The sequence below is a fragment of the Diadema antillarum genome, unplaced genomic scaffold (genome assembly GCF_040938485.1).
Source record: "Diadema antillarum isolate AM-2024a unplaced genomic scaffold, OU_Dant_1.0 seq00001101_RagTag, whole genome shotgun sequence".
Classification (NCBI taxonomy): domain Eukaryota; kingdom Metazoa; phylum Echinodermata; class Echinoidea; order Diadematoida; family Diadematidae; genus Diadema; species Diadema antillarum.
The window spans coordinates 242,708-268,564 of NW_027271918.1; the positions used below are offsets into that span (position 1 = coordinate 242,708).

At 40.0% G+C, this 25,857-nt stretch overlaps 1 protein-coding gene across 1 annotated transcript in view; it reads right to left on the bottom strand.

Moving 5' to 3' along the window:
- Positions 1-428: 428 nt before the first annotated feature.
- Positions 429-25,857, bottom strand: part of LOC139743668 (tyrosine-protein phosphatase non-receptor type 13-like) — a 64,394-nt gene continuing 38,965 nt past the window's right edge. The window contains exons 27-45 of the mRNA XM_071654130.1: positions 22,664-22,756; positions 19,766-20,245; positions 17,433-17,591; positions 16,351-16,934; positions 15,569-15,839; positions 14,207-14,323; positions 12,998-13,510; positions 12,357-12,524; positions 11,757-11,848; positions 10,061-10,245; positions 7,657-7,818; positions 5,847-5,989; positions 5,156-5,446; positions 4,347-4,437; positions 3,592-3,800; positions 2,729-2,863; positions 1,666-1,884; positions 1,181-1,243; positions 429-485 (exon numbers count right to left, since the gene is read on the bottom strand). Of these exons, the coding sequence (XP_071510231.1) occupies positions 429-485; positions 1,181-1,243; positions 1,666-1,884; positions 2,729-2,863; positions 3,592-3,800; positions 4,347-4,437; positions 5,156-5,446; positions 5,847-5,989; positions 7,657-7,818; positions 10,061-10,245; positions 11,757-11,848; positions 12,357-12,524; positions 12,998-13,510; positions 14,207-14,323; positions 15,569-15,839; positions 16,351-16,934; positions 17,433-17,591; positions 19,766-20,245; positions 22,664-22,756 (4,032 nt within the window). The remainder of the gene's footprint in view (positions 486-1,180; positions 1,244-1,665; positions 1,885-2,728; positions 2,864-3,591; positions 3,801-4,346; positions 4,438-5,155; positions 5,447-5,846; positions 5,990-7,656; positions 7,819-10,060; positions 10,246-11,756; positions 11,849-12,356; positions 12,525-12,997; positions 13,511-14,206; positions 14,324-15,568; positions 15,840-16,350; positions 16,935-17,432; positions 17,592-19,765; positions 20,246-22,663; positions 22,757-25,857) is intronic.

The window sequence follows — 25,857 nt, forward strand, 5'->3', positions numbered from 1 at the left end:
TGAACAGACCAAGTGGCTATGATTTACTCAAACACCACACACTTGTCAACATTCATGTGAGGGAGAAATGTGTATTTCAATCAAGATACAACCAAATACACCACAGGGGTAACTAGGCAGGCACTCGCATTTGGCAATATTGAACCATATTCTACAAGCTGACAGGATGCCAATATGGGCACCATAAGGTCACTTGTGCAAGGTGGAAGAAGTGCATCTCATTATGGAGGAGTGTATTCTTTAAATGGTAATGCACTGTGCCTGAACTTAAAACTCTCACTCTAACTTTCCTGATGGAATTAAAAACAACAACATCTACCACCTGACAAGTTTAAACCACTTCCCACAGGGCTGGAGAATCACTGCTGTTGTTTGCTTTGTTTTGTTTTGTTTTGGATTTTTGTTTCCATGCTTTCAGCATCTGACTATCACAGCACAGTCTTGAGGGCCTCCAGTGCAGCCTTGTAGCAGAATACATACTGGTCCTGTAATACAACAAAGGTATGTGACAGGAGAAAAACTAATGAGTTACTTTTCTTGGACATCTCCATACATGTACAACTGTAAGTCCATTTCATTTTTCAGAACAATAGTCATGACTGTTAGGTCTTTGACCACTTCTGAAACAAAGGAAGGAGATGATATAAGGAAAGGACCTACAAACTACAAATTTGACAGGCACACTGAGAACATTGGTACAGAAGTGGGTGTATTCACTTGTGCATCTCATAATTTCTTGCCTATCCACTTACATCTAATGTATGACAGTGTTTTGATTGGTATCCAAGGACTAAAAATGGAATGTTACTCATGATTCCTTCACATTTATATCAAGGAAGCAATTAATGCTCGTAAGCAAGCAACTTTAACGACTACAACTTTCACAGGCAGGGAGAATAAAGTGCCACGCCCAGATGGTCCATGGTCCAGAAAATGCTAATATCACGATTTTGGTTTTGTTCTAAGCCACCACATTTTGACAGTGGGTGGAAAAAAAAAATACTCTCTCAAGTACGAAAAATGTTTAAAATTTGGGTTGGTCAACCCAAAAGAAAGTTTGCTTCCATTACAGGGAATCCTAATTTGCAACTTTTTGTGGGTTCTAAGCTGGACAGTAATTACACCAATGATTTGATTATTATCCAATAAATGTTTCCTGCCAACTGCATTTTGCTCTCACCTTGGTCTGGATCATGCCTTGGCGCTGTTTCCTCAGACTCTTCACAATGTCCATGACCTTAAACTGCAAGAATGAAGTAAAGGCGAAACAAAAATCAGTGTCTTGGTCAACATCCCTTGAAAAACTCTGGCAACACCTTTTTGCAAGTCCTCACAGCAACTGACAAATTTTATTGAAGGATGACATCAGCAATGGTATTGGACTTGTAAACCTCTGTCTGATACTACCTAAGGGCTTCACAGTGAGATATGGAAGTGCACTTTTAATTTCTTGTGGATGTTTGAGGAATATGTGAATCATCATTGGATGTGTGCTCTGCACAAAAAAGACACAACATGACATGCTTCTGTTTTACCTCAAACAAGAAGTAACTTAATGTAAATTAGACGAGTGGTCATGATTAGCCTATTGATGTAGCCCAAATGAGAACTAACACATGCAGAGGGTATGGCACGTCAACGAATGTTTCCTATTGACCATCTCACCTCTTCGTCTCGGTCGATCAAGCCGAGGATGTTGTCAATGGTGATGAGGGTGCCAGTGCGCCCAATGCCAGCACTGCAGTGCACCACTATCGGAAGGCTGGGGTCATGGATGCGCCTCATGTAGCGGGCGAAGCGGAGGAGGGGCAGGGCGGAAGGGGGTACACTATGGTCAGGCCAGGTGGTGAAGTTCAGCTGGGTTACATGGTGGACTTCATTGGTCTGGAAGATGATGTGGAAGATGTTGAAAGAAATAGTTTATTTAACGGTATATGCATTTACTCAGTTGTTGACAGGTGCAACAACATATCGTGGAACAGACATACAGGAGACAGCATATCATGGTGCTAAAAGTTTTTATTACAACATGCCTTCCTTTTGGATGACTGGGTCGACCAGGTGAAGCAAAACAGTCATTAGCAAAGTATCTGGTCTCTGTAATTATAACCTGAGTATAGCCTCCTTTGATTCAAGTCACATCTTTGTTATTTGGATAGCTGACTCTTGTCATCCCTTGCAACCACAATAACTCTCTGAATTAGATCAATTGACAGATTACACTTTGTGCAAGACTGATGCCAAGTCAGACTGATTTGCATTTAAAAGTTTTTCTTCAGATTAGAACAGTCATATAAGAAACATTTCAAGGTAAGATTCCCACTAGATAAATTACAAAAGCTGAACAGGCATGCATTATGAATCTGTCTCTTTAAAATATATTTATCTTCTAATATATTACTTAACAGAAGGGCAAAAACCAGCCTTTGAATTACACCTTTCTACATCCAATACAAAGCACTTTGTTCCAATTATCTTTTTGGTCTTTGGCTTGGAACGTTTTACGTTTACAGTAGCTGGCAAGCACTAAAACTCTGTCTACCACCTTTCCTTTTCTAAAGATGTTCATCTACAATGAAACCTAACACAGAAATGACGATACTGATCACAAGTTATTAGATATCTCATTACTGTCATAGTAAAACACATGAAACATCTGCTAATTCTGACTCCCCGATATTGCCTCTCAAAAGTATGACCATCCACCAGTCAGACATCAAATACTCACCTCAGTATCGATCATCAGTATCCTGCGAACACCAAAGTTCTCCAGGACCTGGTGACCCTCGAGGCGAACCTCAATCCTGCCGTACACCATGAGGGAAGACTTGGCAGATTCTGGCCAGTAGCGATGGCACTTCACCTGGTGGAGATGTGGAAGACAGTGGACAGGTTAATACACCTGTACATACTTATGCAACATCCTCAAATCTTATGCAACATCCTTCAAAAGCCAGCACCATGTTGTGCAACATCCTCAACAATTTGCAACAAGCTCAAAATAAAATATATTCAAACATGTGAAAAACATGTGCAAAGCATAAGAAACATCAAACTACCTGGTACTTAGATATTTGTGTGCAAAACATGAGAGAGAACATTGAATGTAAGCAGCACAAAGAGAGATAAGCTGCAAAATATTGCTTACTACGTTCTCATGATGTGCGCTCCGCGCACCTACAATTTCTGCAATATTCTCAGTTTCTGAGCTTGCAATGTACTCAAATTTCAAGTTGTGGGCCACCCTGCATACTCCTTTTTGTATCTTTTCCCAGACAAACCTGCTAAGGGCAAACATACTGCTATTTCCATCTGTCTTCTTCAGATACATGTATCGAGCGAGAAATTAAGTGTTTCCTAGTCTCAAAGTTTGCTATTTTCTCTCTTTCTCTCACTGCACTAATGTAATCAGAACAAACTCCACCTTTCTATTTCTTTAAAGTATATAAAGAGCATTGCACAAAATATATACTCGGAGAGTTATAATGTGCACAACAACGACTCTACTGTCACATTTATCTTGTCTTTCGTGAACAATTTGATCTCCTTAAATATGGAATATTATTTCAAGCAGCAAAAACCACCACGAACCTTTCCGCTCTCCATGTCCATGGTAACCATGGCAATGACATCCGACCTCTGCTCCCAGACCATGAGCCAGAAGTCTTCCGTGGTGTTGGGTAGGGGTCCCTGGCAGGCGACGTACTCGTACGTGTCCTTGCCCACCCTTGTCTTGATGTGGCTGGCATTGATGTAGTCGGACGGACCACTGTCCTCCAGAATGACTCTGGTCTTGTCATCTGCAATGTTGAACGAAGGAATGCATCACAAAATTTCATGGGATAACGAGTTTGTATGAACACCACATCAACAGATTCCCTAATGTACTAAAAATTGATATTATATAGTGGCATTTTGTGAAAATTTCATGCTGCGAAAAAGGCCATCGGCTCCAATTCTGGAGAATTTCATGCTGTGAAAATTTCTTGCTTTACAGTATATGACCAGCCACAGTATCAGAAACTTACGCATTTCTTCCTTTTGTGAAATGTGCAAGAGAAACCATTCAAAAAAGAAATAATCTACCCATCGTTTTGCTTTGTAATGCTGTGTGCTAAAACATCAACCTCTAAAAGAATTTGGTAAACAGCATCTTGATAAAGTACAGTGTTTGCAATCAATCAGCTGTTGACTGTGGAAAGGATATGACCAATGCTCTGAATGAGATATACAATTAATCCATTTACTTGGATATCAACATGAATTCTACAAATGCACTGCAAATATGAGCTGTCAGGTTCCACAGAGCAGCTTTCTTGTTGGTGGGATGGAAAATGTCAACTTACAAGGCAAGACGTTGCGAAATCTGTTTTTGTCCTTGTTCTCTGCCTTCTTGGCCTCCTCACAGTTGTCAATTGCCTTCACCTGGCGAAGAGTCTGTTACAATCAATGGACAAGAATAAAGAAAGAGTTGTGTCACATGTCTACCATCAATTCTTAAGTGACACTGCCATGACACCATAAGGTGTCACAGCACTTTGTCAAACTCATTGCCTACGCCTTAGGATTTGTTGATTCCTCTGCAGTACATACACCTCTTTGGTTTGTGTGACATTGTCACAAAGCACAGGGTCCCTTTTTTGTCATTGTTGTCACAGTAAATTACAATTATTGCAATTGTATAGCGCTCTCACAAACTGTAACTTGTTTCACAGCGCTTTACGTCGTATCATAATCTAAAGAGCAGCTGTTTGTTGTTGATTGTGCAATTTATTTGTGTCTGATGATCATCTGTCTGAACATTGGGAAAGACTGAGGTGTGTTTGGGGTCTAGCCATGTAATATGTGGGCATGTGAACTCGTAGCCATGTAATCAAGTACTAGATCAAGTACCACATGATCATAAACAAGAATAAAACCAGCTAGGATGTGGCTAAGATGTTGCGAAGCTGTGTAAGCATGCAGCTATGTACAGTCCACTGAACTGTCATGTACACAGGCAAGTATATGGCCAAGTGTGCAACAATATACATATATTTGTCAATCAGTTGCAATGAAAAACATCTCGACGAAAGAATTTCATACATTTGAATAATGCACATATATGTTAAAATCTGTCAGTACTGTGGTTCGTCAGTCAGTAAATCTGTCCTACCTTGAACTCCTCGGCGGGATCTTGCTTGTCGATCTGCTTCTGGATTTTAGCGATGCAGTTTCTCAGTCCCTTTCCGGCATACCGCCCACCGGCGGCAGGTCGCACCACTGCCAGTCTGGACAGCTCCACTTCCGTGATGTCCTCCAAAATCTTGGTGCTTGGCGTGCCACGGAGAGCACCGTTGGCACCGCCTTCGCTGACGTCCCTGTCCGCATCATCCAGTGGCAGGCTGTCATCACTTCCCCACGAGAGGGAGTCGTCATCACTCTCCTGTAGCCCACTCTTGCGATTCTGAACAAAGTCAATTAACCAGTCAAGGAATGAAAGTCAGTCACAAACTTCAAGAATGAAATATATTTTCAATCCTACAAGATTACCTGGGTTGGTTTGCTTCCTGGAATGTACTGCAGAAGAACATTGCATTATAAGATAAAGCTAAAGTAGGCAAAAGAAAATCACACAAATGGTAATGTTTTAAAAAAGAGCTCCAGTTATAGCGTTATGTCACGTCCATCCCATTTTGTCCACGGTGGCCTGAAATGTGACTGCCATGGCCATCCGGACCATGGTGTACACACCGCATACAATGTAGCAATTCTTAAAACTAATCAAGAAGACAATTCTTAAGATAATAGGTAATACATAGGACAATCAAGGCAAATTTTTTTTTTTTCACAATTCAAATTCTCACCTGCAAAGCTTGTCCCACTTTCTGAGCTGCAAGAAGACTGGCCGATACTCCCCTTGCCGCGCCTTGACCGCTGGGCGACACCGGTCCGTCGAGGTCGTCGGGAAGGTCAGCCGTGGAATCAATGTCACTGTCTGTATCTTGCTCTGTGTGGTGATGGGCATTTGCCAGGCATGCATTTTTACAATTGAGAAACGAGAGTAGGCGAGTGAGTGCCTTGCATATGTGGATGGAATAAAAATTGGCTGAATTTCTGTTGGAATCACTCATCGCATGCAGAATATACAAGAATAGACAAAGATGAATATAGATATTATGTGCTGCTTCATATGCACTTGCGATACATTGCAAGCATTTGTTAACTACAATGCAATTATAATCAGGCTCACTTAGAGGATGCCAGTGCCAAAGCATACATATATATTAATTGTATATATATCTGTCAGTAATTGGGTCATTAGAATACTACAAGCAGGTAACAGGCACTTGTATTTCACACGCTTTTGGAAGTTTTGAGCATGAATTAAAGAATTTAGAAAAATACTCTTGCTGCATGCATACTGCAGAGAGAAGTTAAGAATCATCATTGCAAGCATAAATGAATATACACACATATCACTCAAGTTCTCCATTTACTAAGGAAGAACATGTCAACAGGAAGAATGATGATCTTGTCCCCTTCACAATAAGTACAGCGGCAGAAATGGAAATGGTGAGGAAACACCTAATATGGTTTCACTCCTCTATCAAGATCATGAGATTTTTCCTTTAAAAATGTTGTTTCGAACTTTTGTTGAGGGTACAAGGCTACTCAAAGTAGAGGAAGTGATAATGTTTTCCTTCACCCATTTCTTGAGACATAAAATGATTTTACAAAATCATGTTTTTGCTCAATAATGCACCATTTACCAACCTCTTTCCTTTGAAAGTCATCACTGCGAAGTTATCACATAATTTGATCTATTCTAAGTATAACATTTGTTTTCACATCATTGCGAGAATGGAAATTAAGTGTGCATGCATGTGAGTTGGAAACTTTTGAGGGCAAGGCAACATCCCCTCAGCTAATCTGCATATGCAGTGATAACCAACTTGTACATGGAAGAGCCTTGCACTTAAAATGAGCCCTACGCATCACCCCAGTCTCTGGGAGGACCAGATTACAATGACCTGACTGTTCTACCTCAAAATCTTGAATCTGCCTTATTTAGATTCATGCACTGACAGACAGAGACAGAAGAAGTGTCATCTGTCCCGAAAGGAATGATAACAAGTTTGCGGACTTCAAATCTTGTATATCATTTATCTCGAATAGGTCTGGTTACTTCATCAGTATTCAACAATCATAACAACTCAAACATTTGTTTTTGTTTGTCTTCAAAAATGAATGTCATTTCAAAGTAAGCTTGAGATACAGTACACTTCGCTTCAAGTTTAAGGGAAACAAAATGCATCCCTGACTTTGTTTTCATTCTATGTAGAAATAGGATATGTCACAAGATTGCAAGAAGATTCATAGATACAAACAATCAAGTTTCTTTTGAGGCTATTACATAATGAAAGTGAAACACAGCATGACCATGATAATTGCTTTCATGCATAAAATAATGAAACAGCTCAAAACCAGATATAACGTAACAGCCATTCCAAGATTGCAAAAACTATACATACATCCACACAGATTAATAGTAATTGTAGATTGTAGATAAAGTCATAGAACAGCTGTAGACATACATGTTTAGTAGAAGTAGTAGTAGCAGCAGTGGTAGAAAAAGTAGAAGAAGTAGCACTCCGTGTCAATTTGTGCAATTACCTGTGTAGCCAGCCCTGAACTCGGGTGGCGGTGGGGTTATCGCCATGCTCCCGTAGTTACGGGAGCTCGGTAGCCCCGCCAGGCTAATGGGGAGGGTGAAGGACAGGGAGGAGTCAAAGGTCACGCTACCGGTCAGGTCCTCGCGGTCAGACACGTCAAAGTCTGTTCCATTTGGATTTTGTGATTTGGATATTTTTATGTTTGTTCCAGTTTTGGGTGGTTTTGTTGTTTTTTGAAAAAGAGATTTGATCAATGCAATTTGTGCATGAAGAAGCATTGAATAATCATTCATTTGTTATGAACACAAAAATCCCAGTTTGGATCGTGAATGCATAGTTTGATGTTTGTAGGGACAAAATGAGCTTGGCATAACGTTTGATTGTATCAGTATTTTCCCACAAGTTTGACATCATTTTCAGTCAAAAACCAGTCAATACAGTGCACAGATTGAGCAGTCCAGATTGCAAAAATACAAAACAAAATGCCCAGCCCAATGGGTGTAGTTGTTGAATTGGGGAACAAAGGTCAAGGTACAGTTTTTAAACAGCTTTATCAAAATGTGGTCAAAGTTGTATGGGTCAAGTTCAGAGCGTCCAAACAGATGCAGGGTGATGGTGGACAAGAGGTTTTGTGATGGTGAACATGCAAACATAAAGGCAAAAAGGAAGTGAACATCACAGGGCAGTGGAGGAAAGGTGAATGGTGTGAGGTGTGAATGTGTAAAGAAGAAGAAGAAAAACAAGATCAACAAAATTAACAATCAAATTAAAAATAACACAAAGTAGTAAAATGTGTGGGAGGCAGGTAAATTCTGTCTCCTCTGTGAGTCAAAAAAAAAATAGCGAAAAGATGTGATGTGACAAATCATGCAAACAACTTGTACTGTGCTGGCAACAACAACAACAAAAAATCATATCGTATCACAATGGCCTTATGATCGAGTCTATTAGCCCAGGACTCTCCCTGGTTGGCCCTAACAATTTGCTGTTTTACATATCTTAAAGAGCATAGTCTGAAAAGTGTAGAAATAAATGGAACAACTCTATTCTATGCAAAGATATGGAAGAAATTGTACGCACTGATCACTGTCTCCATAACGTGAGATGAAAAGTGTCTCTAATGACATGGAAAAGGCAAACTAATCTAATTTGAAAGAAACTAAACTACTGAACAAACATTTTGAGCACTACAGATGGATGGAAATCAATAAAAAGAAAACTGGTAACACGTATACCTGTTGGAAACTGCCCTAAAAATTTTTGAGGCCATCATAAAAGAAAAGACATCAATTTTCCAATTGACATTCTACTGCACTGAATTTGCACTTCCGTGTGTCTTCTGGGTGCAGGATGTAGTTTCCAAAAGTTTACTGTAACATTGCAAAAATTCTGGGGACACCAAGGTTGTTTATGTCGTGAGAGAAGCAAACTTATCACAAAGCCATCAAACAAATAAGAAGCGATCTCTATCCACACAATAGCGCAAATCACAAAGTGCAAATGAAACGGCATTATCACAAAGCTAGAGACAGAATCCACATGCAAACACAAATCTGTTTGGTATATCCTGACGAGTCCAACAAAACAGTGCAAAAGTGAGGACAAGAAAGCACACCAAATGGCATGGGTCAACATCAAGAGACATTCCAAAAGCCACTCATTTCAACAAATTTTCCACTTTATGATGAAAGAGTTGGCATAAAAAATGGCTTGTATCACATTTTAGATCCTAACCTCCCGTGTTGGTCCTCGAATGACAGACATTTTATATGAAATCTCTTTTTCTTTTTCCTTAAGAAGGCAACGTAAAATTGTACCCAATAGGCTTATAAGACACACAGCCCAGGTCAGCTCTACCAAAATCAATCTTCTAATTGCTTTCATGGGCCAAGTAAAGATCATTTTACACATGGCTTTCCCACTCTGGTATGTTCCTATTCATATACTTAAATAGAAAAAGAGGTGCTGATAGATATTATGCTGAAATACACAATTGTTGTGCAAGATATACAAATCAGCATCTTCATACTCCAAGTCAAGGCTAAAAGCAAAGAAACAAAACAAAACAAAAAAAAAATCCAGACAACTTGAAATCAAAATTATCTCATTTCTGGCTATCTGGTGTCTTATTCACTTATATTCTAGAATATTTGAATATAGAATATTTGATGCATGTTTGCATTTTCACACACACATAAGAATTTTGGCCAAAATTTGAAGAGATAAATCTTGATTCAGTCAGACACAACAGGAGGATATCAGTTCTAAGATGTGTGACAGAGCCATGTTCTCACATCGAAAACTATCTACAAAATCTGTGAAATTCCATCAAAGAAGTGAGGGTTAGCGCTCCAAAGGAGCAAACGAGAAAAGTTGGACCGTTCCGCCCTTCAATGACCACTAACCCTGAGGTTGCCTGTAACCCGCATCCCTGGCAGATTCGGTGTAGGACTCAGCTACCGACAGCTCCACATCGCTCCCAGCTCCCTCTGTGCCCTCCTCTACGTCCGTAGCAGTCAGCCGATCGTTGACGTCTGAGGATGCTCTCCGCTCCTCCGTACCCACACGGCTAGCAGGCCTGGACAATTGTCTGAGAGGAAGTGCACGAAATTACACTACCATGGTCCACCCAAACACTTCAGTAAATTATATGTTCATCCGTGATCATAATAGTTTTATTTGCCAGGTGTGTGTTTTTTTACAGAAATTCACTTTCTTTATCATTAGGCAGCAAAATATGATGTCTGGAAAATTACTAGATATACTACATAATGCAAAACAACAACAACAACAACAACAGTTAGAATCATCTTCAGCTTGATACATGTATATATATACACTTGTATATGGGGTATACAAGTACAGGTACCTCAAAAATATTGTATTGATAATTTTTGCTATAAACACACAAATTTGCTTGATCTAACCATCATTGTGCATACTCAATAAGGTACACAAGAGAAAGTAACTGGACACAAGGCTAATATGCAAATAAAGGAGATACAAATATGTCGACTGCAGACGTCTTGTCTCATGTCATTCTATTACAAAGCGTGAACTAGAAAGATATTATGATACCAGAAGAAAATGAAATTAACAGATCAAAACAAAACACATTCCTAGTATACATGTAATTCATTTCACACAGAATTTCACACAATCTATCTTGCCATTAACCCTAAAAAGACTGGGCTATTTTGGTAGCTCGAAAGACTGGGGGGGGGGGGGGGGGGGGGGGGGCCTAAAGGGCCCCCCCTTGAGATCTCGGCCGTGGATCGCGCGATCGCCGCGGAAATTTGCACAATGGTAGTGTGCGATGTAATCTACAAGATCGTATATTTAAATTTTCCAAAATAGTCTTCTTTTATTTTATTTTGATTAATTATGCTAATTTATGCGAGAAATCAGACTTTTTTATCTAAATCAGTAAATAAAGCTCCAAAAGTGCTCATTTTTGGTCGAGATATTCTTTGTGGCATTCTTAGCAAATGTACTTGAAAAAAAATTCGGTATCAAAATTAATTTCTTATTCATTTTATTGTTTTATGAATTACTTATGTATTTCCTTGTTTTTTCGACCTTTTGTTTTTGTTGTTTTTTTCAGCAAAATTTAAGGCAGACCCTTTTTGAAGCATAATACTATTAAAACAAATTGATTTTAGCCATTGAGAGTAAAAATAAGCATATTTATATGAACCATGTGATAAAACTCAATTTGTATTGACTTTGTACACAAAATCACATTTTTGAGCCATTTTCGGTCTCATGTGCATGTACAAAAAGTTATGTAACTTCAGAACCGTACCCCCGGGCGTCACAAATTTGGTGTCAAAATGTGCGGGAAACTCGAAAGAAAAAAGTCATAGAGCATCGCGGCGAGAGCATTGCGTGTTGCTGAGTAATCGCGCAAAATGTCGAGGGGGGGCCTTTTAGCCCCCCCCCCCAGTCTTTTTAGGGTTAAATACTCTTTCAGATATCAGCTGCATAGATAATGAAAGAATGTATTCCAAGTTTCCACTGCTGGGAATGGACAAGAGATGTGTAAACATGCAAGGCGTGAGCCAAGCTTGAATGGTAGCTTGAACCACGTTGTAATCTTACCCTGTCACTGCCAGTCTCACCAACCCCTTGCATTTCCTTAGAATGGTGATGACTTTGTTCTGGGTCATGCCCACAAGGCTCTGACCATTCACCTAGAATGTCAATTGAGAAAATGGTAACATGTAAACTATATTATAGCATAAACTACGGCATCTTGGTCTTTTACATACAAACTATTATTAACATGTCGTGACTATACAGCACTTCTTCTTTTTTTTCCATCTGTGACTTTCTGTCAATGAAATGCAATGCAACACAACTGCAACAAAGAAGACTTCCCATTCTGCATTATTGGCAAACTTTAGATGAGCATTTTGTCTACGTCAGTACAGTATCGAAGTTCATATACATGTGTACTTGGTTGGAGTATTCACTACTTTCATCATCACTATTACCATCACCCTCATCACCATCCTACCATCATTACTATCATCATCATCACCACCACACTTTATCTCCATCATCATCACCATCATCATCATATCACAGCAGCATTATTAATATCAATATCACAAATTTCATCATAATCATCATCATCGATTCTCATCTCTTCAATACATGTCACATCTTCACTCGGCTTCTACAATCCGTATATCTCACCTGCAGCAGCCTGTCTCCAACTTTCAGCCTCCCGTCTCTTCCAGCCACACCGTCGGGGGTGACAGTCTTAATAAAGATGCTCGTCTTGCCCCCCTTCTCTGCCCCAATGACACTGAATCCGAGTCCTCCTCCTTCCGGTTTCTCAAGCTCTATCCACACAATTCCACTCTGTAATAAAGGAAGTCATCATTGGGTACAGATAAACAAGTTAACAATTACTAAATATGAAATAACATTGAAGTAAAGTACTAAGTAGAAAACACTGGTCTTGCAGATCTACTGATTTATTGTTGCTGTTTTGTTTTTTCTTAATAGCGGTCAATGTCGAGGTTCTGAGAAACGTAAAATTGAGTTGTTATTCACAGCTGCTTTGAGCTTTATTTCAAGTGGAATCACATGTTTCAATGATAACCACACGTGCATCAATGCAGCAAATATCAGCTGTTTCTTAAATGATAACAAGTTTTGCATACATGTGTATGGTGATGGAATTTGAACTTTTATTGCTGCGTAGCATTGAAAATGCACATAATTTCATGTCATACACTGTATTTCTTAATGTAAAATCTTCTCTGTATCAAGAAGTGAGTGATGTATTAGAACGTTGATCATCTAAAGAGACAAATGAAGCTGGTCCTCACTTCACCGATGCTGAGGTTTCCGGCTTCGCTTCCCTGCGCTGAAGGGGGTCTGCCGGTGGGGGTGCCTATCCTCACAGAGGTGGAGAATTCGCTCCCTATGGGCGAGTCTCGGGTCAAACTCTGCCTCTTCAGGGCATCAGCTGCCGGTCTCGATCCCGTGGGCGTCGGGGGCAGCGCGTCTGCCCCGTACGCCTTTCCGGTCGGCGACGGGGGCAGACTGCCGAGGTCGGAGTCCAGTTCCCGCTCCAGGGAGTCGGGCCGCGAGCGCTGAGGCGAGCTGTCGAGCTTGCTCGGGCTGGACGAGTCCCATGGGGTGGTGGAGGGGGAGAGAGCCTCCTCTTCCTCCTCGCTGGCATCCTGGGCGATGGACGGGGAGGTGGGCGGCTCGGCGAAGGAGAACCGCGACTTGACGGTGGAGGGCAGGGTTTGCGGGGAGAGTGGACTGAGGGGTGAGGAATTCATGGAGGTAGGAGATGTTGGGGACTGGACTGAACGGGGACTGGTCACGGATTGCTGTAATGAGACAAAGAACAAAATCCCAATCATTCACATATCCATCACAACACCTTGATGCATCCTATGTTCATCAATTCATAGATATTACAATCAACTCGTGGTCAATGCTTGTGGTACAGAGAAAGCAATGATCATACTGCTAACAGTTAACCACTTTGCTGAGGATTTGTGTATTTCCTTACAAACCTAGCCAGTAGCTTATGACAAGTGGTATGTTGCAATCAAACACAATCATGAATGCCACTACCAATAAGAATATTATATATATTTACTCATCACTGCAAGTAATGATTAGATACTTTCACAGAAAATGAAGCTTAAGATATCAATGATGAATTACACTGAAAAAAGACATAGAATTATTATGTTCTCAATATTTACTTTGAATGAGAAGTTTCTTGTCAATTTTCATCATACATATGTAGCCATATGCACTCAAAATCTATGTGACACATACAAATTTGTATAAAGTGCTTCTACATAATGTGGAAACAAAACCAACAAGACACTGATTACAACTTTGTCTTAAAATCACAATCAAATCACTTTGTTGTGTGCATAACCTAACACTTTCATACATTGTGTGTCAACAGATACCAAAAAAAAAAAAAAAGTTCTGTCCTCTTCCATTGTTTTGTTTTTAACCTCAATGAAGTGTTGGGAATGTGTAAAACACAAAATGGTCAAAATTACTATCTTTTCTGCCTCCGACATCTGCGGGGTGTAGCCACCATGGTGCATCTGGAGATCCTTCATGATGTCGCCCACCTCGTCCAGACGGCTGGGCTCCTCTTCGCTCACCGACAGGTCCTGCAGAGCAGAGAGGACAAAAATGTCAAGTTTTGCTATCATCTCAGTCAAATCTTCTTCATATTCAACTACCATACACCACATCTAGTGTGGCTGACTGGCATATTAGTAGCATTATCTAAATTCAGTTCTTTGAATTCTGTGGAGTGCAGAAATCATCTTAAAGGACAAGTTCACCTTCATAGACATGTGGGTTGAGTGAATGCAGCAATATTAGTAGAACACATCAGTGAGAGTTTGAGCAAAATCGGACAATCCGTTAAAAAGTTATGAATTTTTGAAGTTTCTGCTCAGTCACGGCTGGATGAAAAGACTACTAAAGCTTGTGATGTCACATGAGTACAACGACATAAAGAAAGAATAAAGAAAATTCAACATATTTCCATTTTTCTCTCATAACAAAAGAACACTCGACTTCTCTCTTTCAGAAGGCAGGGGGAATAATATTACCCTTAACATGCGTCAGTAGCAAGTCGAAGAAATGTGCACTTTATTCAAAAAGTAAAGTTTTGTGAAATTCTCTTTTTATTTTCCTTATATAGTTGTACGCATGTGACATCATACACTGTAGTAGTCTTCTCTTCCAGCAGTGACTGCGCAGATACTTAAAATATTCGTAACTTTTGAACGGATTGTCCAATTTCCCTCAAACTTTCACTGATGTGTTCTACTAATATTGCTGCATTCTCTCAATCCTTATGTATATGAAGGTGGACTTGTCCTTTAAGCCTATGTCCTACATGTACATGAAGGGTGGGGTGGTGGTGATAGGGTGGGGTGGTGGTGTTAGGGGTGGGATGGTGGTGTCAGGGGTGTGGATTCCCCTCATCTGTCTGTTTCTCTGATTCTAATTCTACTGTCTAACATAAAACAATATATCATGGTGGGTAGAATCATTCCTCCCTTCCACATTCCCATTCTTTTTTATGGTTTGTCTGAAACCAAAAGCAGACCTCCCAAACTTTCTGACTCAAAAATATGGATGATTTGGCTCATAAAAAGGGAAAGAAAGAGCAATTCCCATAGGAGTGTGCAGTAAAATTATCACGCAAAACAGGAAACTCCTATCAAAACGAGAGCTGTAAATAATCAAGATTCAGATTCTTTCCTCTAAATTCAGAAGGGTTTGGAGGTCTGCAAAAGATATTTTGTGGCTTGTTATTCTTTTCATAGCTACTGTTTTGTTGGGCTTTGTTTGTTTGTTTAGTTATTGGTCCATTTTTCTTTTATTTCTTTTCCACCTACCTCCCAATCAGAGTCTTCCTGAGAGACATCCCCAAGGTCCAGATCAAAGCCTGCCACCTCTGGAGATGACTTCTTCCCCCTCTCCATCTTGGGCGGGGGAGGCTCCGGGGTAGCTACCACCTGCTCGCTGGAATCCGACACCCACTCATCATCATCTTCCTCTGCATCGTCGGCTACGAGACCACCAGCTTCCATCTCCGCCTCTGTCCCCGTCTGTGTCGAGGTCGGCGTTTGAGGCGAGGGAGCCCTCTGGACGACAGGTCTTCTATTTCTGAAAATTTTGTGCACCCAAACAAAACAGGTGTAACTGCTTGACAGCAGCAATGGTCGCAAGTTGGTGAATTAAGATCATCATGGATATACATGTACGTGAACAAAGATCTTCAAGCATGTTTAAACTATGCTTGATGATTGCAAACATACAAGAACTTTGAAATATTCTTGAAGAAAAGCATATGTGCTGAGGAATACAGCAACAAAAAAACTACGGAAAATTTTCATTGACTTGTGATTTATAACATGTGGGTTGATTGTACCACCTATTACTGGAAAATATTCACCTTCAAAATATCACTTTGACACTTCTTGATTTCTATAATACAACGATTTGGCACTATCAATATACCTAACTGCTTTCACCAAAACATGAACCAATAATATGAACAGCACAACTTAGAGTTGTCAATTACTTTTAAGTATCCTGTTTCGATAAAGTTCTTGAACATTTTGGTTTCAGACCCTCAGAAATGAGAGTTGGTACCTGGAACAAAAACTAGTCTTACCTGGTTGCCTTGATTTCAACAAGAGAGGGCACCCTTCCCAGTAAGGTCTTTGCGTCCTCCATGCCAATCCCACTGGTGGACTGGTTGTTGATGGCATGAATTTGATCGCCCGGCTGTATGCTGCCATCTAGAGCTGTCGGCAGGCCAGACACCACATCCTTGACAAACAGCCCTGAGCCCTGGCCCCTGTCTTCCACGCACAGGAGGAGGCCGAGTCGACCCTCGACGTTCTTCTTGATGGAGATCACTGGAAGATCTTCGGATTCAGAGGCATTCTGATTGGCACTCACTTTGCTGCTCTTTGACAGCTGACCCTGGACAGTGACCCCTTCATCTGGCTCATCCAGGGCAAACTTTGGCTTGGACTGGACGGTCAGCACAGTCTTGGGGATGATCTGTTCATCGTCATCCAGCACTGGTGAGGTAGCAATGGCGGTGTTTGCGACAGACTTCACTGGCGACGGTGTTGGAAGACTGGACTTGGCTGAGGGGTGAACGACCTTGAGTGACACCTCCCTCGGAGTCATGCGTAGAAACGAGACAGCGTCGAAGTGGCTCATGCCTTGCATGCTGCGACCATTTACCTGGATTTTAAATAAAACGTAACAAAATCAAACATTGTTCCTTAAATCAATCATTTCTTTCTGCCTAGTACGTGAACCAATCATACTGATAATGTATTCTCGACTGTTTTCTAATGTTCTAGTCGAGATGGATGGTGTGGTATCTGGAAGATATCAAACAAATGCCCCGCCTATTTCTACTTTGAATTAAGTGAATACTGACAAGCTTAGCTGTCACATTCTCTATCAAAGATATAAGAGCATATTTGAAATGTCACAGAGATACCACTGATGTTATTCAGTTTTCTTTTTCTATTTCACTGAACAACACACTTCTATGGTACAGATTTGTTAGGTTATTTTTATTTTCCTGGTTAAGAAAATATATATGATATTATCATCAAATAATCAATTGAAACTGATTACACTTTGCTAAAAAAAATAAATCAATGAAACCTATGTACTACCCCATCCACTGGACAGTACAGTGACGTTTGTCCTCGATTTAGATTACACTACCTCCAGAATCTTGTCGCCCTTTTTCAATCTGCCGTCGGACAGGGCGGGGTCCTGCAGAATGTCCTTCACATAGCATCCTCCTGTGTTTGCTCCACCTGCCACAGTGAACCCCAGTCCCCCACGGGCCGGCTTCACTAGATGAACTTCAATCACTTCATCCTAGTAGAGCAAAAAAATTTGATTTACTGCCACTCTCTTAGAATTGATATATAGCAAGGAAATTTGGGATTTCTTTTTTGTTTGTTTTTGGTCTTTATCAAATTTTGTTCTGAAATTGTCACTCTCACATGAAATGATATGTCATACGTTGTATATCAAATAAAAAGGTATTGTATTCATAATTCCTTTTTCATTTGGTGCATTGAATAAAAAAAAGATATGGGATTGCCTTTATGATTACTGTACAATATATCAGGTTGCTTCTGTGTAGATGTAGTTTACTTTAATACATGTATAAATCTTTTTAAAATAGAATCCCATCTGCAATCTTAAAATCTGCTTCCTCAACGACACACACCCATGCTTCACAAGTTGATTTTGATGTCTACACTGTAGCTTTTCTACAATTATTGCATACATCAAAACACCTACAAGTCAATGTGAAAAACAAATTGAATAATTGCTTAATTAGATTAGGCGCATAAATTCCATAATTCAAGTAACACGACACTTGCATTCGCAACATTATACTTGTCCATATTTCCATGTGTTATTTTTGTTTTTCAGACTAAAACTGCGGGAAAGGAACTTATGATATTCATTTTAATCTCTTAAAATCTGCCATATTCGTGTGAGAGTATTTCATATGACATTCAATACCAAATTACAGCTCTTGAACATCTGAGGTTTTTCCCGATAGCATGTGACTGAAATATAGCTGGAAATAGATTAAAGAGTAAAACAAATTTTTCAGAAATGGACACAATCAAGATTATTGAGAGAGAGAGAGAGAAGTAGAAATGTAACAAGGAAAAGTAGAAATTACGCGGTGCGTAATACATGTCCCCGCCGGAAGTAGCATTTTGTAGCAAAATGTACAATATAGGTCAAAAATCAAGGTCAAAGGTCAAAGAAGTCAAAGGTCAAAATTCTGTGTAGAAGTTTTGAAGCGCTCACCTAGTGCCATCACATAAAGCAAACGGAATCAAAATCGGGTAAGAAATGGCGAAGGAGTAGCATTTTGTAGCAAAATGTACAAAAAATGTAGGTCAAAAATTAAGGTCAAAGGTCAAAGAAGTCAAAGGTCAAAATTCTGTGTAGAAGTTTTGAAGCCCTCACCTAGTGCCATCACATAAAGCAAACAGAATCGAAATCGGGTAAGAAATGGCGAAGGAGTAGCATTTTGTAGCAAAATGTACAATACAGGTCAAAAATCAAGGTCAAAGGTCAAAATTCTGTGTAGAAGTTTTGAAGCCCTCACCTAGTGCCATCACATAAAGCAAACGGAATCGAAATCGGGTAAGAAATGGCGAAGGAGTAGCATTTTGTAGCAAAATGTACAATACAGGTCAAAAATCAAGGTCAAAGGTCAAAGAAGTCAAAGGTCAAAATTCTGTGTAGAAGTTTTGAAGCCCTCACCTAGTGCCATCACATAAAGCAAACGGAATCGAAATCGGGTTAGAAATGGCGAAGGAGTAGCATTTTGTAGCAAAATGTACAATATAGGTCAAAGGTCAAGGTCAAAGGTCACGACTGAAATTCTGTGTACAAGTTTCAAAGCTCCCATGTAGTGCTATCATATAAAGCAAACAGAATCAAAATTGGCTCATAAATGACAGAGAAGTAGCAATTTGAAGATTTTGATCACACACGGACGCACACACGGACGGACACACGGACACACGGACACACGGACACACGGACGGACGGACGGACACACGGACACACACACGTACGGAGCCCGTTTCATAGTCCCCTGCTCGAACTCGTTCGGCGGGGACAACAAAACGCTCCATAGCATGATGTTCAATCAATGTTATACGTGCAGAGTTGTCATCATTTATTGTTGGCTGTGAACCAAAAGGGCATTAACACACTGCAACATTAATGGAGTTGATGAACTTCTGCTTCTGAACACATGAAATACAGTGTAATGATTGCACGGGTGAACATCAAAAGGAACCTTTGCCAATTTTAAACCAACAAGTACCAGGCATGTTTGGTGGAATGTAGTTGACTTTTTTATACTTTCTGCGTTGAACGGCGCAAAACAGATGTTCAGTGGCAACACTCCAATTACGACTACATGTATATGATGGTTAGATAAATATGGCACCCCGTTATCATTGTCTTGTCCATCGGCTATTAAATACTGGGTAATTGCAGAGTCTCACCTCATCAAAGTCAACTGATGTCTCCGTGTTCAGCTGTCTCCTCCGTGGAGAGTCTTCAGCACTTGGTGTTGGGGTGGGAACCGGGTTTGCCCCCATCCCCAAATCCTGCGACTTGCGCTTCGAGCTGACAGGAATCTTCGACTTCACCTCCACTGCCGTCAGCTTGGGCAATGCAGCCGACTTGGGTGAGGACAGCATCCCTGCCACCTCCTCCTCCTCCTTTCTCACATCCTCCTCACCATCTTCTGCCCCGGATGATGGGGGCGACTCGAGGGGTAGGGGAGGCGGAGGAGGAGGGAGCTCCTCCGAGAAGGGGAGGGTGCTCTGGGAGGGGTCCCGGTTGTCCGGAGAGAGGGGCGGGGAGCTGAACGGGCTGGACAGGATGGAGTGCTGCTGGCTGGTGTTGGGGATCTCCTGAGATGAGAGAGCATCGTCCGTCTTGCTGGGGGACTCCTCCACCTCATTCTTGGCTGCATCTCCCTGTCATTTCAATACAGGAATCATACAAATCTCTTCAATCTTGCTACTCTTATATCATAACATTTATTTTCAAAGAATCCTTTTCTCACCAAGCTATTGTTGAAGAGTCTACTCCCCCCGCCCAACAATCAAAACCCAATTAAGTAATTTTATGTGTTCTTTGGGAATGTTAAAGGGAAAGCAAACCCAAAGAGCAATGTGAATTGAGTGAAAGCAGCAACATTAGTAGAACACATCGGTGAAAGTTTGAGGAAAATCGGACAATCGATGCAAAAGTTATTAATTTTTAAAATTTTGGTGTTGGAACCGCTGGATGAGGAGACTACTAGAGGTTATGACGTATGAGTGGACAACAATACAAAGAAAATATAAAGAAAATTCAAAAAAAAAAATCACTTTTCTAGCATTATGAAAGAGCACTTGACTAACCACTTTCAGAAAGCAGGGGGAATAATTGCTACCCTTAACATATGTCAGTATCAAGTTGGTGGAATTTGTAATTTTCATGAAAAATGAATTTTTGTGGATTTTTCTTTATGTTTTCTTTATGTTGTTCTCCACTCATACGTCATAACCTCTAGTAGTCTCCTCATCCAGCGGTTCCAACACCAAAACTTTAAAAATTCATAACTATTGCATCAACTGTCCGATTTTCCTCAGACTTTCACCGATATGTTCTACTAATGTTGCTGCTTTCACTCAATCCACATTGCTCTTTGGGTTTGAATGAATGAATGAATGAATGAATGAATGAATGAATGAATGAATGAATGAATGAATGAATGAATGAATGAATGAATGAATGAATGAATGAATGAATGAATGAATGAATGAATGAATGAATGAAGGAAGGAAGGAAGGAAGGAAGGAAGGAAGGAAGGAAGGAAGGAAGGAAGGAATGAATGAATGAATGAATGAATGAATGAATGAATGAATGAATGAATGAATGAATGAATGAATGAATGCATGAATGAATGAATGAATTAATCAAAATAATTTATCAAAATTTACCAACTCAGATGTTTCATCAAAATACAACTTTGTAAATGAGAATGTACATAGCAAAATGTGGTGAAATATATGAGTTCTTTACACATCGTTTGATTTATGAAGGAAGTACATGTAGGATCTCACTTGACATTCAGGTATGCTCTCACAAACTGTACATACACACATACAAACAAATCAAGGAAAAAAATACACTGTATACTACAAATACAATATACTATAAACATGATATGATGAAGAGCCTAACGCCCTAATTGCTTACAATTCTGATTATTATGATGCTTTTCTATATATATATTATACTCTTTGCATACTCAGAACTACCCTGGTAGCTATTGAACACACACAGTTATTAATAACAGGATCATGTCACATAAACATTGGATCAATCAAGTACATTGTTTGTTTGGTTTTTTTTTTTACTGGGCCAAATTTAGAAAACCTGTAGCAACATTCCCTGTTAATAATAGTGTCATAGTACAAATGACACTGTGCAATGTACAAAGCCATTGTTTGCAAAACCAACAGCAACACTCCCTACTGAGGTGCCAATTAGAGCTATAATTTGCAAGAGATATTTCCGGACCAGATCCTTGGCATAATTCCTCTTCTGAATAACAACCACAAAGCCATACAGTTTGCTGTCTATCATTTAAAAAAAACAACAACAAGCAAAAGAAAAACAAACAAACACAATGAAAAACAGATTCGTTTCAAATGTTCAGCAGCACATGACATGGCTTAATCATGTGCTGTTTCGGAGGAAACTCGATCACCAACAACCTTGCATTTAGTTTATTAATAACTGGTGTTATATTTCAGTACCTAAATTCAGTCTTCCTGATATCAGACACTCATATGGTAATGCTGTAACAAATATCTAATATTGTTCTCTTTATGGGGAATGTAAGAGGGAAGTTTTATTTCCCTTCACACTGATTTTTATTCTCAAACAGGAAGGAATTGAACTGACTTGAAATGAACTTTTTCTAAATTGTGGTTATGGAGGGCATAGTGTATTAATTCATCATTGTAATGAAATGCCCTTTTTCTTCTATCTTCTTGAAACATAAGAAGATAAAACAGTAACTGTCTTGTACACACTTCAAAAAGTCATTAGAGGAATGATTTCCATTTACAATGCACACTTATGCCTCAAAAGATTGAAACTTCTCCAACTGGATAATAAACTTTGTTTTAGGACCCTTTTAATCAAATTTTGCACAGCGCCACATACCACTTCAAGAGTGCTCTTAGCATTGAGCACTGAGCACTCGAGAGGGGCGTAACTTTTGAGCACTTCAGAGCCACTTTGTCTATTCTTTCAAAGTTTAGAGTTCTTCAGGAATGCTCCTGGAACCCTCTAAATGCCCTGTATAGATGAGATGACTGCATTCATATGAGTGTTACCTGTGTCAGGAGCCTCTTCAGCTCTTCCTCACTGGGTCGGCACAACAGCAGCTTCACATTTTGTTGGGCACCTCGTAACTTGGCAACCGTTTCCTGTTTCAGGGCAACAGAGTTATATATATTTACTGCATGTAGTGGATAAAATTTACCAAATGACGATAGACAAATATACACACAAGGAAGATCAAAAATTGCTATTACTTAAGAAAGGTTAGTCCATTGTGCCCTTGGCAGCTTCAAATATTGATGATGTTGTTACACGTACATTATGGTTGATATCACTTGACGTGAACTGAATAGAATGCACACTAAATATTCACACACAAAAGACATAAGCTTTCATGGAAAAGAAACATCATTTTGGGCTGCTCTGTTTTTTGTTTTTGTTTTTTTCAAATGGCAATGATAATGTGAGGGCACATTTTAGTGCTGATATAATGCATGCTCACTGGCAGTAAAAAAAGTGACTGCTGTCAGTGCTTACCTATGCATACAATATGACTTAAATACGTGTCATATCACCACTTGGCACTGACATATTACACTTTATCCTACGAATTCCACAATGATATCTCTATCATAACCTTAAAAAGTTAAAGACATTCTGTTATCAAATTTTGTAATTTTAGATTAAAAGCATCACAACCATCAAATTCTATCACTCAGACATATTTAAAGTAAATATAAAGCAGTTTCAGTGATATCATTTGTAGATTTTTTCTCTCACCTATTCTCTGTCATACGGTGATGAGTTGCGCATTCATATACTTTATTCTTATGTTTTATTTTTGCAATGAATGCTAATATATCTGAATATATGTTCTCTGTCCCATTCACAAACACACAACACATTGGTCAGTATGTCTCAGTTGTATGTAAATTCCTACACATAGCTGTTGTTTTGGTATTTATCAGAACACATGTATGGGAGAATTTCTTTAATATCTCCTGTCTCAAGATATTAGTTGACTATAAGATGATTGCTGACACATTTACAGTCAATCTTTATTCAAAAAAAAAAAAATGAGAAGAACAACAGCAGCAACAAAAGCAACAACACACACCCTAAACAGATAATCCCTCTAGTTGTTCCCCCATTTTCACATAGTAAAATATGGCAGATGGGATGAAACAAACACTTACTCACACCTTTGAGGTCAATCAAACTACCCTTACAGGGACAGGCAGGTGTTATGATTCAAAGCAGATCATGAATACTAGTAATCCCAAGATCGTTAAATTACAGACAAAGCCTTGTATCAAGGGGCATGCAGTTCCTACATGTACCTTCTGCCTCCAAAAACGAACCAGCAATTCCACTGACTTCATTGAGAACGGCTCTCAGGTCACGTCAACCAAGACGGGACAGTATTCAGGAATAGCTAGCATGCACAGTTACACAATGCACAAATACACAGCTACACAAAGTGTAGCTAGTCCTCTAGAAAGTTTGCAAAAGCAATGCCGTCCTCTCGTACAAAAGTCCCAACCCAGAATCCAGACGACCATCCCTTGATAGATGCTTTGTTCAGAAGCCTTGACTGATATTATCCATGGAAATCCAGTGGAAGCAAGTGTAGATGATAATCTTGAGCCTCCAAAGCTCTCGTCTGAAGGATACTAAACACTACAGAGATTTGCATCAAAATATCCTCTGCGGTACGTCATCTGAGAGAAAAAGCGGACAGTCAATTGCAAGATCCCATTTGATGGCCACTGACCATCTCTCAGTGATCTTGAAGCAGTTGCAGATATCAGCATGCATCAGAGCTCCAACACGATCCTCAAACTTGGTTTCCACGCACGACAAGGCCACAGCCGTACGAGAAAAATCAGCAATTTTCTCGTTCATCACAGTCACTATGTCCTACCCGAGGAATTCCTGTACGTGGCCATCCTGTGTTTGGTCTGCTGCAGGCAGCACAATTACACGACCAAGGAAGCTGTATTCACTGGACTATTCGACAAGACACATATGAAATCATCACATTTCATCTGAACTACTTTCTGATATCTCTCCCGGTGCATCAAGGACTTGTTCTCTGGGAGCAGTGGATGTTGCTTGTTCCGATCAACCCAGAAAAGTCTCGGTGCGGCAGAATTCACATGAAGCATGGATGGATGACACACAAGACAATGTAGACTTCCTGCCCCCTCGCATTATGAAGCACGCCTCAAATCAACAATTTGATCCAGAATATCCCATAAAACCACAAGATTCCCGTACACCTCAGCAGTGATTCCTCCCCCTAAGAATGGTGAAGGTTCGTGTGGAGGGTGGGGCTACTAGGAATATTCCTCTTTTCTGATGTCGCCTTATACAAATCTTTTTCATTAAAATCTACATGTACAAGGACAAGGTGAATGTGCAGTGTACCACATACATGTACATCTTCTCTTGTGTTTCTGATGGCAGCCAAGACTACAACTGCCAAGTTGTGGAATATTCTGTTCTGTCTCCTGTCTCTGATTGACAATTAATTTGTTTGACTTTTCAATGCATTGCTTGAATTGGCCTTCATTTTAATCAGTCTCTCACAGCAGTTTCTCAAAATAATGCTGTCTGCAGTTGGAGTTAAAATGTTAGATGGTACTTGCAAAAGAGGCAACACACACATATAATCCTGATTCATATTACTTCTCTTCCAAGATATGTCAAAATTGTAAAACCACCCCAGAAATGTCAGAATCTCTGAAACGGCGAAAGCTTTGGGGCGCTAAAAATATCTCGAGCAAAATCCCCCCTCATAATCTCCCCTTACACACTAAGGCAAAGTTCCCCCCTCCCCACCCTACCAGCGCACGTCTGGACGGTAGGGCGCTAGCCGTGTCAAGAGAGGAGAGACGGTATCACTCTCTCTCGCTCTAATCCTCCTTCAGACATCCAACGATCTCGACTTCCAGCACCCAAAACCCAGCGATAGGGTGCAAGTTATAGCCTCATACAAGACTTTAGAATGTCAAGTGAAACAACATATACGATAATTTGAACCAAAAGAGGAGGTCAACGTGCACACAATTTTCTCCTTTAGGCATCCCTCCCCCCCCCCCCCAAAAAAAAAAAAAAATCCTTGCCAATACTAAGCAACATCTTGATTGGTGTACAAAGTAGTTAAAAAATATCAGACATATGATGTCGAACCAAAACAGTCTCACAAAATTCACAAGACAGAAATGAAGAAACAAAACAAAAC